At 33.6% G+C, this 18,662-nt stretch overlaps 3 protein-coding genes across 4 annotated transcripts; 1 reads left to right on the forward strand and 2 right to left on the reverse strand.

Moving 5' to 3' along the window:
• Nucleotides 1-390: 390 nt before the first annotated feature.
• Nucleotides 391-7,788, reverse strand: LOC130801923 (uncharacterized). The gene is made up of 3 exons (XM_057665871.1): nt 7,522-7,788; nt 3,368-3,504; nt 391-2,325 (listed from the first exon to the last, which is right to left on the reverse strand). The coding sequence occupies exons 1-3, from the start codon at nt 7,583-7,585 to the stop codon at nt 2,197-2,199; spliced, it is 330 nt and encodes a 109-aa protein (XP_057521854.1). The 5' UTR covers nt 7,586-7,788; the 3' UTR covers nt 391-2,196.
• A 1,221-nt stretch (nt 7,789-9,009) lies between these two features.
• LOC130801925 (mitochondrial outer membrane protein porin of 34 kDa-like) lies at nt 9,010-15,305 on the forward strand. The gene is made up of 6 exons (XM_057665874.1): nt 9,010-9,169; nt 9,290-9,357; nt 11,418-11,528; nt 11,742-11,828; nt 11,931-12,139; nt 14,720-15,305. The coding sequence occupies exons 1-6, from the start codon at nt 9,121-9,123 to the stop codon at nt 15,024-15,026; spliced, it is 831 nt and encodes a 276-aa protein (XP_057521857.1). The 5' UTR covers nt 9,010-9,120; the 3' UTR covers nt 15,027-15,305.
• Nucleotides 15,306-15,837: 532 nt separating this feature from the next.
• Nucleotides 15,838-18,328, reverse strand: LOC130801924 (hypersensitive-induced reaction 1 protein-like). Of its 2 annotated transcripts, none has more exons than XM_057665873.1 (6): nt 18,273-18,322; nt 17,348-17,548; nt 17,156-17,276; nt 16,978-17,069; nt 16,787-16,883; nt 15,838-16,666 (listed from the first exon to the last, which is right to left on the reverse strand). In XM_057665873.1, the coding sequence occupies exons 2-6, from the start codon at nt 17,534-17,536 to the stop codon at nt 16,305-16,307; spliced, it is 861 nt and encodes a 286-aa protein (XP_057521856.1). In that variant the 5' UTR covers nt 17,537-17,548; nt 18,273-18,322; the 3' UTR covers nt 15,838-16,304. The 2 variants fall into 2 exon arrangements, with proteins under 2 accessions (XP_057521856.1, XP_057521855.1); XM_057665872.1 differs by having other exon boundaries at nt 15,852-16,666; nt 18,174-18,328.
• Nucleotides 18,329-18,662: the final 334 nt, after the last annotated feature.

Genomic DNA, 18,662 nt, shown 5'->3' on the forward strand with positions numbered 1-18,662 from the left:
TTCTTCTTTGTGGACCCATTTTTGTACGCTGAGGGGAGCAATTGGTACATATACAGCGCATCTAATGATTTTCAAATGTGAAATATTTGATTCATGACCCACCACTAATTGCATTGCTAAATATTTATGATAAGTTGTAGGTCTAAGCCTAATTAATGACGTCCCATGTAACATACCATATCCTTAGGTCGATGATGGTAAATTTAATCTCATTAGTAGTGGTCTTGCAATTAATTGCAATCTCTTAATTAATAATTCAGCAAGACCATTTTGTGTGAACGTGTGGCTTGGGGTGTTCCACTTTGATACCAATTGACATGCAATAATCATTAAAAGTTTGAGATGTGAATTCACCAGCATTAAGCAATCTAATGTTTTTTATTGTATAATCAGGAAATGATTATTCTATTGGATAATTTGTGCAAGTAGTTTTGCAAATGTGTTATTTCTACTCGATAGAAGGCTTACGTGTGACCATCGTGTGGAAGCGTCTATTAAAGCCATAAAGTACCTAAAAGGTCCACATGGTAGATTTATTGGTCCATATATATCTCCTTGGATTTTTTTCAAAAAATATTTGAGATTTAATAGCAATTTTATTTATTGATGGTCTAATAATAAATTTTTCAAGAGAAAAAAGTGCATAAGAGCTCATTTGACTGGAAATCTTAATATTTCTTAATAAATATACGATTGAATTTTCTATTATTTTATGCATCATCCTAGTGCCATGTTGACCTAATAGGTCATGCCCTGGAGTAAATAGCTATTTATTGTCTAGTTTTATCGTCTTTATATTAATCGGACGCATATGAGTAAGATACAAGACCGATGAATATGTTGGCATCCTTTAACGGATGATTTTCTTGCCATTATTTTCCGTCATAAGGCATAAGAATTCTTTTTCATTATTGTCTTTGTTTTCATATGGTAACACTTTTGGCATATTGCTCCGAAACTGATAAAATTTCTTCGAGATTTACTCGAACATAGTGCATTATTTATTACTAATTTTGTCCCTATAGGAAGTATGATACATGCTTCTATAGTTCCTTCATTTAATTTTTTTGTTCCTAATATTTTATTAACATTTTCTTGAAACAATTTTACTTTTCAAAATATTCTTGAATCTTGACTTTTCAATATATTGCTCCACTGTTTAACAGTCAATGGTATTTGATTTATTTACTGACATTTTCATTTCTAAGATAAGAAAAAGAAATTCCTATTAATATTAATATAAAGGTGGAATACTTAATACAAAATATATAACATTTTGAGTAGGGGTGTTCATGATCGGGTACCTGATATATCGGGTATCCGACTAGTCGGGTATCTATTTTAATGGCCTGTGTTCCGATTTTATTTTTAACAAACTTAATTTATAAGAATAAAAGAAAAAAATTAAGAACTTGTTGGTGAATTTGATTCTTCTAATATTGTTGATGGTCCACTTATCGTTTTTAATTGTCTAATTTCCTAAGTAAAATATAACAAAAACAACACCAATAATGCTTGTGAGTTACTAACTTTTTGGTATCTTATTACTTTTTATTTTCTTTCGTATTAAAGACTAACTATTGTTGATGAATTTGATTTAGTATCATTTGTTTGATAAGAGTGGAATGCTAAAGCATGAATTAAGTAAAAAGTTAAGAATTACTATCATCATAGAGCAAGTTTGTAATATCCCGGCTCGTCGGACTACCGATGATTATCCATGGAGACTGTAGACCGACCCAACAGATCAACACAAGTTTAGAGCACTTTGACCTCACTTATGCGCACCCGAGAAAACTTTTCAGGTGGTCACCCATTCTAAGATTGCTCCCTACTAAGCACGTTTTACTGTAGAGTTCTCAGCAAATATGCTCCATAGTCTAAGACACGCACCTTATTGATATGAGTAATTTGTCAATCTTTTTTAAAAGCTCAACTCGGCGTACCAAAAAGTTTGTTAAAAATTAAAACAGCGGGTTAAGGCGATTGTAACAACCCTACTTACCGTTGACTGAGTAAACAGGGTCATCACGAAGTTTATTTCCCAAGAAACTTAAAACTAAATTCCAAAACTTGTGCAAAGGGATCACCAGTTCTATGACATAGCTGAATCAACTAATTCTCAAACCAAACATCTAACTAAAATACAATGTAATCATAAAAGTCACTATAAAAGTCCAACATAACCAATACAATCTAGTGCAATATACATTTACCAAAACATGATACAAAGCTACATCTTCTCACGTACCAATTTAACATCCATGTAACTCTATTCATCAACGCTAACCCATCGTTCCCGACTGGTTTCGATCTATAGACAGTCTAAAAGATGGAGACAACAGGGGGGTCAGGTTAAACTGAATGAGAAGTAATAATCCAAAACAACAAAACACAGTAATTCAAATCATAAGTTTAAAAGCAACATCAGTTTCCTAGATCTATGTGCGCACAGGGTGTCTAGTTGAGAGGTACATCCATAGCTCTAAGGCTATGCACTCTCGGGTAAGGCTAGTCAATATTTGAATGACAATTCACCTCAAAATAGGGAGTAAGGGAGATTTTCCCTCTACTCCGTCAATGACCAGCTCGTGAGCCCGATTCATTGACCATATCAATATAAGCATAATCATTCATAACAAATTTGTCTCAACATTATGAAATTCACAGCTTTTATAAAACAATTTTCAAGATTGTAGGCTGGCCAGACCCTTTAAGGGACTACTACTACTCACCGAAAAGACGCTTCAAAGAGTCAAGACCGATTCACCGCAATCAACTAGAAGGGCTCCTTAACGTAGTCGTATCTTGAAGCATGACACTAACAACGTCACCAGGGTGCGTACGATGCAACTATACCAACATATAACTTATTACATCTCATCCTAAAACTATAATATAACCAAAACTCTTGTCTCATAATCAATGATTTCCAAAAGAATCTCCTAACTGATACAAGAATTCTAAATTATCTATAATCTACTAATAACCAACATTTTCCATCAATTCCTTAATCTTCATAAACTTTCTTACTAGTCATCAAGATTCAATATAGTAACTCCAACATCATCCATTCATTTACCCATTTATTTTAATCAACACAAAATAATTATTTATCCTATACTCACAAGTCCACAAGAATCATCATTCATCGTCAAAGATGATTTCCCTCAATTAAATTCATCACCTCTAAATCCACTAATTCAATATTAAACATCAAAAATTCCAACAACTCTTATTACAACAAGTCTATATGTTTAATAAATCATGAATCTACAAATGTAGTATAAAAGAAATAGATTTGAGATAAGGTAATATAATATAAAAGAACAAAATTAAAAGGTGTATAATAATCAAATCTTTGTACCAGTAATGTGCAGTATTGAAGACCAAGAAACAAAGTAATAGCTGATTTTCGAATCAAGAGAAGGAACATGAGAATAAACAATTGCTGATTTTCGGATCCAAAGAAGGCAAGAAGACCGTTGTTTTGTGTTGTTGTTTCTGTTCGGATTCATAAAATAGATTGTATATTGATGTTAGGGTTCAAAATCAGAGAAACATGAAGATGAATGTTTCAAATGTGCTCGAAATTTAAAGAAAAAAGGGGAAACTATGCCTGATGTTGTTCTTGTCACTAGTGGAAAAAAACGTATTTGCTGCGTATCATTTGCTGCGGTTTTTGTATATACGCAACAATAAATAGGAAAAAGAATTAGAAAAAAAAAACAATTAATTGCTGCGGTTTTAAGGTTTGACCGCTGCAAATACTCAGTAGCACAATTAATTGCTACGGTTTTGCTATGGCTCGTAGCAAATAAGTTCATTTTAAACTACAAAAAAAAAAATAAACATTATTTGCTGCGGTTATAATGACCGCAGCAAATAAGTATTATAAAAAAAAAAGTGAAGAAAAAATTTAAAGGCAGACAGACCCAACTCCGCGCCTCGCGTATATCTCCGCGTCCCGCGGAGTGCCTTCTGACCCAGCAAATAACCGTTACACAAATACTTTAATTGCTCCGGTTATCGAGGCCCGCAGCAAATAACCGTTACAAAAATAAATTAAAATCCGCCATTTCAATTTTTTTTTCACAAACTCGACTTCTTCATTGCTGCGTTTGTATTCTCTCACAAACCCATTGAAAAAACGCTTCATCTTCATCTTCATCTGCTTCGTTCCTCTTCTTCATCTTCACAAACGTAACAGCAAAGTTCTTCATCTTCATCAGCAAACTCGAAAAACGCGGTGTTAACAGTTTCTTCAAAGTTCTTCATCTTCTTGGTTCATAAACCCACGAAATTTAATACTTTGGTCTTGTTCATCTTCAAAACCCACGACATTAAGGTATTTTTTTTTCCTTTTAATTTGTTAAGCATTTAATTTTTGCAAGATATTCATGAAAAAACTCGAAAATTATGGCAACCGTTTGTATACTAATTTTGTTTCTCTGTTTTTCGTTGTAGATAACATAACCCACGAAATCAAGGTAATTATATTTATTTTACTAATTTGCAAGTTCATATCTTTATTGTTTAACATGTAATTTAGTAATTTAGTGAATTTTTGTTTGAATTGTTATTTGCAAATGATATGTTTTGCTTTTGCTTGTATGTTAGTATGCCAAATCTGGATATTATGTGAGCAAAATTTTACTATTTGTAAATTTTACATTATTCAAGTTTATGTTATTAGTTTGTTAAATATTTGTGTAATTTGTTAATAATGTGGTTTCTTGTTATAGTTATGTCTTTAACTATTAGAATTAGAACATGATTTTATTCACAATGTAGTGCTTAATATTGAAGTATGAAGTATAGAATTAGAATATGAAGTATGTATATTTAGGGTTAAATAGATTTGGTATAAATAAGTATATATTTTTTTAGGGTTAAATATGTTTGTTAGAAATAAGTATATATGTTTAAAAGTTGTGTATTAATTTTGTTTTGAATCAATTAATCACACTAATTAGGATGAAAAAAGATCGTTCTTGGATGTATGGAAGCATTAAATCGTCGGAATTCATTGATGGCGTATTAGAATTTTGTAGTATTGCGATTGAACATCAAGTTAGGACGGGGAGAGTTGGTTTTTATTGCCCATGTGTCAGTTGTGGCAATGTATCAAAGGTAGATAGTGTTGATATCCTTAGGGAGCACATACTTCGACGTGAGTTTAGGCCTCAATATCATGTTTGGGTTTGGCATGGTGAGGAGGGAGCTCATAAAGAGAAAAGTGTTGTTGAGGACGTCAATAATGTGGCCGATGTCAATGAGGATGTAGTAGATCATGTTGATGGGTATGAGACAGATGAAGAGAATGTCGATGAGGATGTGGATCGTGTTGATGAGATGATGGAGGGAGTCGAGGATGAGTTAGGAAAACGTCCTCGTGTTTTTGACTTGTTGACAAAGGCTTCTCAAAAGCCTTTGTACCCTGGATGTACAAAGTTCACCAAACTAACAGCAGTGTTGACAATTTTCAACATTAAGTCAAAGTTCAATTGGAGTGACGCTAGTTTCACAATGTTATTAGAAGCGTTAGGTGAGATGCTTCATGAAGGAAATGAACTTCCAAAGTCGACATATTATGCCAAAAAGCTCATGTGTCCTTTCGGCTTAGAGTACCAGAAGATTCATGCGTGTCCGAATGATTGTGTGTTGTATCAGAATGAAAACGAGAACTTAGAAGAGTGTCCTAGGTTTGGGTTATCGCGTTACAAGCGTAAAGGGGCTCGGGATGCTAAAGGGCCCCCGGCTAAGGTATTGTGGTATCTTCCAATAATACCTAGATTCAAGCGCTTGTTTTCTATAAAGAAAGATGCGTTAAATTTGAGGTGGCATGCAGATAGGGTGAAGAAAGGTCACTTGCTCACACATGCATCTGATTCTCCGGAGTGGAAGAGTATTGATAGGTTGCATAAGACTTTTGGGGATGAGGTTCGTAATTTAAAGACTCGGACTGTGTACGGATGGAATGAACCCATTCGGCAATCTTAGTTCTCAACATAGTACTTGGCCGGTACTTTTAGTGATCTATAATTTTCCACCTTGGTTGTGTATGAAGCGTAAGTACATTATGCTTTCGCTTCTTATCTCGGGTCCTAAACTACCTGGCAATGACATTGATGTATATCTTGCACCTCTCGTTGAGGATTTGAGAAAGATATGGGATGAAGGCGTTTCAGTGTTTGATGCATATGCTAATGAGGAGTTCACCTTGCGTGCAATGCTTTTATGCACAGTTAATGATTTTCCGACATATGGCAACTTATCGGGGTATAAGAACAAAGGGAAGAAAACATGCCCAATATGTATCCATGACAGGGAATCCACGTGGATTCCTAAGTGCAAACACGTATTCATGCACCATCGAAAGTTCCTCCCACGAGACCACCAATATCGTAAGAAGAAGAAGTTGTTCAACGGGGAGGTTGAAGTGGTTAGAATTACGTGTTAAGTTGCGATTTTAAGGGTTTTTAACCGTTTTTGGCACTTTTGCGCATAAAGTAGCTCAATCTTGGTTTGTTTTGCACGAAATTTGGCACACAACACTATTTGGTATATATTATTGTGTTGAAGTGGTTAGAATTGAAAATCATAGTCATATGCAAGAAATTACGTATTTGCGATTTTATGCATTTTTGGCACTAACATCTATCTTCTCTTAGTGCTTTCGACAACCTTCTAATTCCGTTGATTGCGACTACTACACTCTCAAATACATGGACGATATCTTAAAATCCGTGAAGGAGGTTGGAGTCGAAAACATAGATGCCGTAAGTATTTGTTACGTTCTTAAATTATTATTATTGGTAAAATCTAATGTTTATTAATCTTTTAATTTTATATTATATTATAGGTTTTATACGACATTCCGAGGGAAACACGCCCTCTGAGAAGTGGAGAGATGCGCGAATTAAAAGACAAGATTGCCGCGTATCTTGCTAATTTTTGTCCTTGATAAATTATAATTAGTATAGATTTTTTAGGACTATAATGTATATTATTATATATATATATGTACGTACATAATATTATATTATATATACGATCGAGAGTTCATTATTACAAAGAGATTATTGGTGATTATTTGTGATTATCATTGGATTATTATTGAGTTAATCATTGTTATTACATTGTACATTATTATTGGATTATTATTAGTAGTATAAAACGAAAAAAGAAAAAAAATAATAACTATTTGCTGCGGTCAGCCCCCAAAACCGCAACAAATAAGTGGCATTATTTGTTGCGGTTTTGGGGGCTGACCGCAGCAAATAATGCCCTTTTTTGCTGCGGTTTTAAACCGAAGCATTTAAAATAGGCCATTTGCTGCTATCACTATTTCTTGGGGCCAAAACCGCAGTAAATAATAGCAAAAAAACCGCAGCAAATGAGGTTTTTTCCACTAGTGTGTGTATTATTTTCAGAAAATCAGAGGAAAAAGATAGGTTTTGTTCTTCGAAAATCCAAAGCAAGAAAGAAGAGAACACAGAAGAAAAAAAAATGTTATGCCTGCTCCATTTTCATCAAAATCGAAGGCAAGGAGGGAAGGGTTTGTTGTGTTTCTTGCGAGCATCAGAGGTAGAAGATGAGTATTGCTTGCTTTACTCTGATGTGCCAAAAGAGGGAGGTTCACCTTGATCTGGGTTTCGAAAATCAAGAGGTAAAGGGTGAGGGGGTAGGGTTCAAAAATCAGAATGAGATTATGTTGGGGAAGATGATGAATAGTACATAGAAGAAGTAAACGAATTCATTGTTTAGGGCATTAGGAATAGAGAAGGAAAAATTAAATAAAAAGAAAAAGAAAAAAAAATCTAATAAAATTAGAAGTGGGCATATACTTGAGTCCAATTTGTTTCTCCATTATCTTAGTGCACAAATTATTTATTCACTCAACTCAAAATAATTCTCGTTCTAATATTTATTTTGAATTCCCACTATTAATTTTTCAAATGTTACAGCGACTCCGCGGGTACCCATTTTAATATATTTTGTGGCCCATGACCCGATTAAGGCGGATCAAGTACCCGACCAGTAACATATTATTATTATTATTATTATTAATTGACCCACCATTTATAATGCAGGTCAATCGGGTTGATTTTTTTTGAACACCCCTACATTTAAGGCCTATTGTATGTAATTGTTTCTAGTTAATTTAATGCATTGAGTTGTCTCTTTTTTGAGATCAACCATTGTTTTCTTCAATTGAGAAAATGACAATGTTATTACTTAATATGATTTTGTAAATCGTTAGAGATATTAAAATATAATAGTATTGAGTCCCCCTGATTTAATATCACAAATCTAACAAGTAACTAAAGTACAATATAATCAAATGTAAAAAATAATAAAGTAAATATTCCTATAATTTTTCACGCTCCACCTAAATTTTTTATATCAAACTCCATACTAAATTATCCCTTTAGTTTATATATATCATCTTTGTTTTGAGCATCAATGACATATCATCAGCATACATACACCAAGTGAAAGTTTTTTATTTATTTATTTTTTTCATATTCAAATTGATCTTGTCTTTCTTTTTGCCAAAGAAACAACCAATAATCCTTCCAAAATTTGAACATCTTGTCTTTTTCATCAAGAAACCCAAAACTATTTAGAAGCATTTCAAAAAAATTCATTCAATATATGATATTCTATCCTATTCAATCTATTAGTCTCATTTATTTTTTCACATTGGTCGAGATAACATTTTAACCTTTAATATCTCTAATTATGCGTAATTAAAAATTATGAAAATTTAATATTAATAATTTTTACATTGAGATGAATAAAATAAGATCGTATTTGTCTATATTTTAAATGATAAACTAAAAATGAAATACATATCAAGAGTGGTAAGTGAATAATAGAAAGGAGTATAAAAAATAGGTAAAAATCAACGGTAAAGGAAAGCGCATCCTAAAATTTACCGAAGATGAACGTTGTAGATTTATCCGAGCCACGCCGCTTAATTAGAAAATTACGTTAGGGTCAAGACAATAGGGCTTGATTTATTCATATATAAACAGAAAAGTATATTCGACCCTAACCCTCGTCATTTCCATTTCTAATTAACTTTGAATTTTTCTTGCTCTGTAATCTATAATGGCGAAAGGTCCTGGACTCTATTCGGACATTGGCAAAAATGCTCGTGGTTCAATTTTCTTTCTCTTCTTCCAATTGATTTGAAAAAATTATCTTACTAAGTTTTTTGTCTCAGTTTTGAATATTTTGATTTGTATTTGATTTATTATTTGTTTGAATGCATATATAGATCTTCTTTACCGAGATTATCAGACTGATCATAAGTTCAGCATCACTACCTATTCCCCTACTGGCGTTGTAAGTTTTTTTTTCTTTTTTTTCTAATTTTAATTTATGATATTGTTCTAGTAGATTCTTATTTTGAAGTACGTCGTAGAAGGTGTTCAATTAGAATGAGATCAGATTTCCGTTTTAAAGAGTTTTTCAACTTTTTGTCAAATCTTTGAACTATTGTTGTAATTTTTGGTATCAATTATCAAATGTGGGTTTAATTTGGAGTGTGTCACGGAATAATAAATTTCCAATCTTGATTTTTTTAGGTGCTTTTTCATCCCTGATTGTATACTCCAATGGACATCAGAATCTTAGTACATACTTCATATAAAAAATTTGAAAACTGTGCTCACAAATCCAACAAAATCTGCTCAATTTTCTTTCTCATTAATATTTATTAGCTATAGATTAATAAGAGAGGATTGCATAATATATTTTTTAACAATCTTAAATGTTGATTTATTGTGGTCGACTACTTATTGTTGGGTTATGGCTGGCTTTATGAGTTAAAGGTATGACATTTTTGTATGTTGATTAATGTGACTTATGAGTTGTTGACTTTTCCAATGCCTGGGATAAAATCTTTTTTTTTTTTTAATCTTAAATGCTAAGTTTTGAGTTATTTTATGCTTTATTCATGTTAAGGTTTGGGCTCTTTTTTTTTTTTTTTTTTTTTTTTTTTTTTTTTGATCTTAAAGTAAAAACCATTATTTATCAATGTGAGATGTTGAATATTTAGTGATTAAATATGCTACTATTTATTGTTGTTTTGACATTCTGTCTGGTTGATTTTTTGTGTGCCACCATTGCTCATTCTTGTGATTGTCTTTGCTTTTTTCAGGACCCTGCTTGTTGACTTTTTAGAGTGAAAAATTTCTTAGAATCAAATGCAGTAGATGGACCATGTCATTCCTCTTATGAATTTGAATGATAGGATGTAGGTTAATTATTTGCTCAATAAGGCAAATGAGAATTTAGTTTTAGAGTTAATCTTTGAAGATAGTAAGGGTTGAGTAAGGAATAAGGAGGTGTTGTTCACTTGGGTCCACGAGATAATTTCATATGTTTGGATAACATTTTACGAAGGAAAGGGGAGAGGAGGGGAGGTCTGTAAGGGGAGGGAAAATGAGTGTGTTTTCCTTTCAAATCTTTGCAATGTTGGAAGGATTTGTTTTGTGTAGAATATGAGGAGCTTCTCCCCCAGTTCCCTTCTCCCCCTTCCCATTTTGATGTCCAAATGAGGGAATTGCATCCTTCTATTTCCTTCATCTTTCTTTCTCTCCAATTCAACACAGTGTTAAGAGTAAAAGTTTTCTAATTGACTAGTCGTCTACTCTTTGCACAGTGACCAAATTATTCTTTAGGTTAGAAGAGAGCGCCAAATGCTAGCACCTTGGGCAGATAATGGTTTGAGCTTCTTCATAGGGTTGGGTAAGTTGAATCTTAGAGAACTTCGTAGTTCTTAAGTTAAGAGCTTCATAGCGCCTAAGTTAAACACCTTTGAGTGCCTTTTAGTCAAAAGAGCTCATTTGACAAAGTATATTTTTTCTTCTCTTCTTCTTTATCTCCTCTTTTTCTCCGCTTCTCTTCTTCTTGGCTTTTGGGCTCTTTTGTAGTTTTTAATTTTTATTCTTGGGTTTTGAAGCATCTCACACTCAAAGGTTAGCGCCTTTACACCTAGAGAAAATAGTTAGATGTCGTAGAAATAGTTTCTGGGCTCTTTTGTAGTTTTTAATTTTTATTCTTAGGGCGTCTTGCGCCTTTCATTACTAAGTTAGAATTTATTATTAGAAGTAGAGGAAATAGTTTGCTTTTATAATTACTTTATCATTATTTTTCTCTGTCATTCTTTAGACCATTTCCAACTTTCGCAACATATATGATGAAATTAGTTACTTTCCATATCTATTACAATAAAGTATTCACTATTTAGAAAATGTGTTGCATTTTCATCTTGAATACTGGCACCACATTTATCCTTTATATTCATCGTACTCTTGAGTATGTTTGATATTTTTTTTTATATTTATTGGTTCTCTTTGATAATTTATTCTCTGTGCTTGTTTTTGTTTGTGTTTCCACAGGCTATTACTTCAAGTGGCACAAAGAAAGGTGATTTGTTCCTTGCGGATGTTACTACACAATTGAAGAAGAACAATGTTACAACCGATATTAAAGTGGACACCAATTCCAATGTGAGTTACAAATTTGATAGTGTAGAAGCAATAAATATTTACAGTTAAATGGATTTTGTAGACATGGTTTTTCCTAGTGTATGGAGGGCATATCATGCTTAAATGCAATAAAATTATTCTAAAAAATCTTTTTCAACAAAAAGGAATGGAACTGATACAACAGAAATGAGACGTGCAATTCTTTGTGTCTCACTTGTTGCCTATTGTTGTCAGTTGTTGACTACCATTAGTGTTGTTGAGGCTGCTCCAGGATTGAAAACTATACTGAGTTTCAGAGTTCCTGATCAGAGATCTGGCAAGGTGAAAATTTAAAAATTTGCAAATCCCCAACTATTTATTGCTTTTGGTGGTAGTCAGTAGTAATTGTTAAGGTTTTGAATGCTAATTTTTTTGTGGGGACAGCTTGAACTTCAATACCTGCATGACTATGTGGGAATATGCACCAGTGTCGGTTTGACAGCAAACCCGATTGTAAACTTCTCGGGTGTGATTGGGACTAATGTGTTAGCCTTGGGAACTGATGTTACATTTGATTCTAAAGCGGGAAATTTTACTAAGTGCAATGCTGGACTGAGCTTTTCAAATGCTGATTTGGTTGCTGCACTTACAATGTAAGTGGTTTCTTTGTTTAGTTCTCGTTTTGCAACATCTTATCATGTCTTTATGCATGTCTATATTTCGGTGAGTTATCACTTTTAGACTAGATGTAAAAATGTTGCACATCCTTGTAGTGAGTTATACCATTAGCATATTTAGTTCCTCTTGAAGGTCTTATTGGGATTTTGATGATCTTGCGTTGATGATATCGGGGGTGAATCTAGGAAAAACAAGTGATATCGGTAATTTAAATGAAAAATTCACATTCTAGATCATTTGATAAAGCTATTGATCAGTGGAGTTTTTATATGTTGAAAACAACACATGTAATTATTATTTTAATCATATCAACATAATTTTAATGTCTTTAACATTATTTTCGATCATAGGAATTTCATAAGGATTGATAATAGAGCTATGAATTTAGCACTTTGAGCACAAAAGGGTATAATCTTAAGACAAAGAGAGGGAAAGAGTATTTTCTCAATTCACAACAATCTATAACCTGCGATTGCCATACTTTAATGAATCATATTATGAGACCCAATTCACCAAATGGAAAATTCCTACTGATGACTAAAACCTAGATAATTACCAAATACATTATCAAACTAATCAAATGACGAACAAATTCACCATTCATTAAGACCCAATTCAAATAAATTACAAAAAATCAATTATCCTAATTGCTAGATTCATCAAAATTCTAAAACCTAGGAAAAAGACAATATAACAATAAATTTAACATTCTCCCAATCTTGGAAGTATATGCCAAAAAACCGTAAATCAATTATTTAAACTCTTATTTTAAGAAATTCAACAAATTACCTAAATCAATTGTAAAATGAAATTACTAATCAATTGAAACACTAATTAATTCCAATAAATTAAATACGAAACCCTAATTAATAAATTTACCATCAATTAAGTCAAAAACCCTAAATTGCTTAACAAATGTTGTTTGGGGTATTATATAATAATCAATCATGAATCAACAATGTTTAACATTTAACATTCAAAGAAATAAGAAATTGATTACAATTACAAGTTTTAAACTAAAAAAAGTATATACATGGTTTCGTGGCTAGCTGCGGCAGGTTTGGTGAGCCGGTCAGTGACTGCCAAGGTGGTATGGGTGTTCATAACCGGGTACCCGGCATTTTGGGTACACGGTTAGTCGGATACCCGATTAGTTGGGTATCTATTTTAACGGCTGTGTCCCGGCCCGTTTAATTCGGGTACCCGGATAAGTTGGGTCGGCACACCGGGTACTCGATTTTATGTAACGTTTTGGAGCAATGAACAAGAAATTATTAAAATTACCAGATAATTATAGCCTATTGTATTGGAAATCAGGAGCATATATAATGATATATTAGCTAATATTATGGAGTGCTTTTAGAATAGCAATGGCTGTATTTTGCATTTGTACAAAAGATGCACAAATCTTTGTTTTTCGACTCTGGAAGTTACATAATACTCCCATAAAGGAAGTAAAGAAAGAGGAATAGCAGTTGGCATTTTTTGCAATTGGCAGAAGGGAGTACAATTGCAAATTAGCGGACAATATCAATAATAGACAATACAAATATATGGTAAACGGGACGACGGGTACCCGCTATAAATTATTGCTTGCGGCCCATGACCCGACTCGTAACTTATAATTTTTTTGATTGCATGACCCGCCATTTTAAGATGCGGGTCAACGGGTCAAGTCAATCGGATCTGGTTCTTTTGAACAGGCCTACTAGGTGGAGCTGCCGCCGGCCGATGAAGGATGAAGTGGCAGTTAAACTCGGTGGCTGGTTGGCTACGGCAAGTTTGGTGGTAAGGATTTTGAAGGATGATTGGATGAAGGTCAGAAAATGGAGCGGAGAAGCTGAAAAGTTTGAATTGATTTTTGATTAAAAAAATAATCCCGTGCTGCATTAATTAAAGGTCGAAAAAATCAATTTAGTAAAATGTTTTGTTGAGACTCGAACTTGTGCCCGTGCTGTCCTACACCAAGCTTCTACCAACTAAGCCATCACGCTTGTTAGTATTTTTGTGAATGAGTTTGTACATAAGTCGAATGCTGTCAGTGACAACATTAACTTAATCTACATCCGCCCTTGCAAGATACATCATTTTAAACTAGTTATACTATGAATTTCATGTTTGTAAGAGACCCTTTCTTTGAGAGACGTATCTCAAGCCCAACCTGTTCAAGATTAATACTTACCGTATTTCTAATGCCTACTTACGTTGTCCTTAATGCCTACTTACGTTGTCCTTAATGCTTACTTACTGTATCCTTAATGCTTACTTACTGTATCCTTAATGCTTACTTACTGTATGCTTAATGCCTACTTTCAATATCTTAAATGTCTACTTACATCATTCTTAATACCCACGTACAATATTTAAAAAAATATATAATGGGCCGGTCCAATAAGAGATGGTTACTCACAAGCATTTGTGATTTTGTAATGCTATTGACAATGGTAATCCAAAATTTCTAGATGAGTACGAAATATTGTGAATTTTAATCATGTTGCTTTGTAATCATTTGTGTTTTCATGGATAATTAATAGCTATGAATCTTGTTAATGCAGTAATGACAAGGGTGACAGTCTAAATGCATCTTACTACCACCACATTAATCCGATGAGCAAAGCATCTGTTGGTGCTGAGGTGACTCATAGCTTCTCAAGCAATAAGAACACTGTCACTCTCGGTGCCCAACACGCCATTGATCCATTAACCAACATTAAGGGGCGTATCAATAACTTCGGCAAGGTTAGTGGACTTATTCAACATGAATGGCGTCCAAAGTCACTTGTTACCATTTCTGCTGAGGTGGATACTAGAGCCATTGAGAAGACTGCAAAGGTTGGATTGGCTTTGGCTCTTAAGCCTTGAATGTTATACTGATCAGTTTGATTTCAGTAATTCAGTCTCATGTTCTTTTTTGACATAATTTTTGGCATTGAAAACATGATATAATGATTTACAAACTTTCGCTGTTACTTGTTAGCTCAGCTGGTAAATCCAGCAGTTATGTTGAATAATTTGGTGGGTGGCAGATTTTTTCTGAGATCTAGGAGAACATATTTGAGTTGAATTGAAGTTTTACTCGGATTAGTTTATAATCACGACCTTTTTAATTGAAATTTCCAGCCTTCGATTTTTGTTTTTGGTGATCAGGTGTCCGTATTGTTGTCAAGTGCTTAATCCCACGAAATTTTTTTGTTGTATTTCTCGGTTTTGTCTTAGTAGTAAATTCATTTTTAGTCTGTTTTACTAGATATGCTGTATTTTCTGTTTTAAAAATGGCTTTGCATATTTATGTTTCCTTTAAATCATCTGTACATTTGTTTATTCTCTCAAATCAAACTAAAACTCAATAGAGAGAAAATTAAATGTAGCAAATTCCATGTAGTATGCTATAACCTATAAGTAATTACCTTATGCTCTTTATGTTCCTTTAATATTGTTATTACTTTGAGTCTTTTTTTTTTTGTTTTGTTACATTATCGATCTGTTTGGTAGCCGGAATTAATTAGAGGAAATGACAATGAAAATTTAGTGTAATTTTGGCAGGAAAATTTGTTGACAAGTTTAATGGATATGCTTGTTCTATTTAAATCTTCACATTTCTTTACAAAATTCATTTCAATGTATTATCATTTAGAAAAGGGGATTAGGTGGTAATGAAAATCTGAGGTCAAAATTTTTTTGTGTGATCAAGGTTTTATTATCATGGAAATGTCATGTTACATTTCTTGAAAATTTACACTACAAATTATTACTATCACCACTTTTATTTCTTGATCATCTATTTTATAAATTTATTCCCTCTATATTTTGCACATCATTGCCCTAAAGTAGCAAAATAAAAGGCATAAAGGAAGTAGTTGGGATTTTAGTAGGTCTATTTATGCAGTTTTGTAACTCTAACTACAAAGAAAAATACATATTGATGGAAGAAAGTAATTGTATAGTTTGTCCATGTAAGAACACCACACACAATATTTTACAAGAAGGAATTCAGTTTAACATAAGCACACATTTTATTACAATGATTCAAATTAACAGTTGTAGCACAAATGAGTTGCAAATTTAAGGCGAAAGATTAACATATCAGCAACGCGAGGCTAGGTGAGGCATCTGTGCCGATTTAGTATGTGGTGCAAACGGTCACTCCTCAGATGGAGAAGCATGATGCAGTCCGTGTCTAATTTGAGCAGCGAGGTCCTGTACTGCACCAGGACCGTGAGGGATGAACACAGCGGAGGATTTGGAAGCTGCACCGATTTCTTTCATGGTGTCGAAATACTGAGTGATGAGAACCATGTCCATTACATCTTTAGCTTTTGTGCCTGGAACATTGCCTGAAAATCCCAATAAACTGTCTCTAAGACCATCTATGATGGCCTGTCGTTGCCTTGCGATACCTTGCCCAGACAGGTACTTCGACTCTGCGTCTCCTTCTGCTTTTTTGATCTGTATAATCTTATCTGCTTCTGCTTTATCATGTGCTGCCACCCTCAATCTCGAAGCTAACAATGGTTTAAGAGACTATTAGTCTACTAGTCTAGAAAACCGAAGCTACGAGAAAGAATTCTATCATTAAAACGATGTGAAAACGTGACTAGATTCGAAGGCAACGAAGGTTTTACCTGCATTAATTTGGTTCATAGCCCGTTTGACAAGTTCATCGGGTTCAATATCGACAATGAGTGTTTGGACTATCTCGAACCCAAAATTAGACATAGCCTGTAGACAATTTACATTTCGAGGGTCGAGTTCTGATTGATCGATTTATGCTTCCATTAACAACTGTATAAGCAGCAAATTCATAAAGCATTACCTTTTTGAGTTCATTAGCAACTATGTTAGCAGTTTCAGTCTTCTGTTCAAACACCTCATCCAAACATAGTCTTGGGACATTGGCTCTAATTACTGTCAAAACAAAAAATATGGTATCAGAAATTTCGAACATCCTCTTCGTTCTTTGGCTATCAGAACTTTACATAATCGAACTTTACCATCGTATACATAAGCCTGAATTTGGGAGCGAGTGTCGCTGAGCTTGTAAAATGCATCAGTTGCATTCTCAGGAATGGCACGGTATTGAACGGAGGCGACTACAGTCACGAACACATCGTCCTGCACATAGAATATACCATTTTAAGTCTCCATTGTGTTGGTTCATAAAGATCAAAACATTCGAAACTAACCTTAGTCTTGGTCTCACAGCGGACATCTAACTGCTGAACACGAAGACTGAGCTTGCCTCGAATCTGATAACCGAAGATCCAAGGGACACAATGGAAACCGGGCTCTAGCACCTCCTTATGTTTTCCAAAGCGCTCTTTGATACCAACTTTTGATTCCTCGACTTGTACACAGCAGAACAGGTTCCCCATTTCCAATTTCCCCTACATTTTACAGGCACAGCAAAATATATCAAATTATCAAGTGCATAGTATAGGCAATAAGCTTTATGAAAAAAAAAAATAATTTACTTCTCTTTAGGATTAATTTCCTCTCCTCTGTAGGGATTCTATAGCTTACTCAAAAACAATTTATAAGAAATGCTCTTTTGTTGTTATGTCAATAACCAACTCAACCAAATGCTTAAATTGCCGGTTGAGGCTCCAGAACATGTTATATACTCTAACGCGCCTCCTCACACGTGAGCCTTTGGCTGTAATACCATGCTAAGGAACCAACTCAACCAAAAGATTATACTCATGGTTGAAGCCCCAAAATATCTTATGTTTTTATATACTCTAATGTGTTCTAAAATAAGCCAATGTGTCGGGAGTTGGACGGATTAGATGGTCGTAGATTGAATCTAAGTCGGGTCTAGGTAAGGCCTTAAACCCATGCCCCATATGTTAACAGAGATTCAAACTAACATCAAAACCAAATTATGCCAACATCAATATACTATATATTATCATCCCAGAAAAAAGCTGAAATGAAAAAACTAAAACATGTTCAAGTAATATATGATGATCTTGTATGAAAAAACATGAAGGAAACTGAGTTTCATGCAACCTTAGCTTACTCGATTCGCAACAATGGCGGATCGAAGTAAAAGATGAAATTGAAAAAATGGTTGAGGATTTAGAAAGATGAGACGATGGACAAACGTACTGAAAAAGGTAGGGAGATGCTAAGAAGGCCAAGAGAGACTGAGAGATTGTAGTTTTGAGCTTAGCCATACTGATTACCTTTCTTATATAAGTTGGGTGCCTTTTTAAAAATGGTATAGTTATTATTACTCCTATATCCTCCAGATTTTGTTATATTATCGTTTAGGTAAGTTTTTAATTTTGTTTTTGCATGGAATGGAATATCATATAATACTTCTTCCTAAGTGTCACATTTGACCGGATACTAACTGTCATTAATATATCTAATTATGTAAAATAAAAATAATAAAATAATTTTTGTATTCAAACGAATCAAACAAGATCTAATATGACTATGATATAACTTATATATTAAAAATAAAGTACAACTAAGAATGGTCGATGAATAGTG

Source organism: Amaranthus tricolor, chromosome 15 (genome assembly GCF_026212465.1).
Source record: "Amaranthus tricolor cultivar Red isolate AtriRed21 chromosome 15, ASM2621246v1, whole genome shotgun sequence".
Classification (NCBI taxonomy): domain Eukaryota; kingdom Viridiplantae; phylum Streptophyta; class Magnoliopsida; order Caryophyllales; family Amaranthaceae; genus Amaranthus; species Amaranthus tricolor.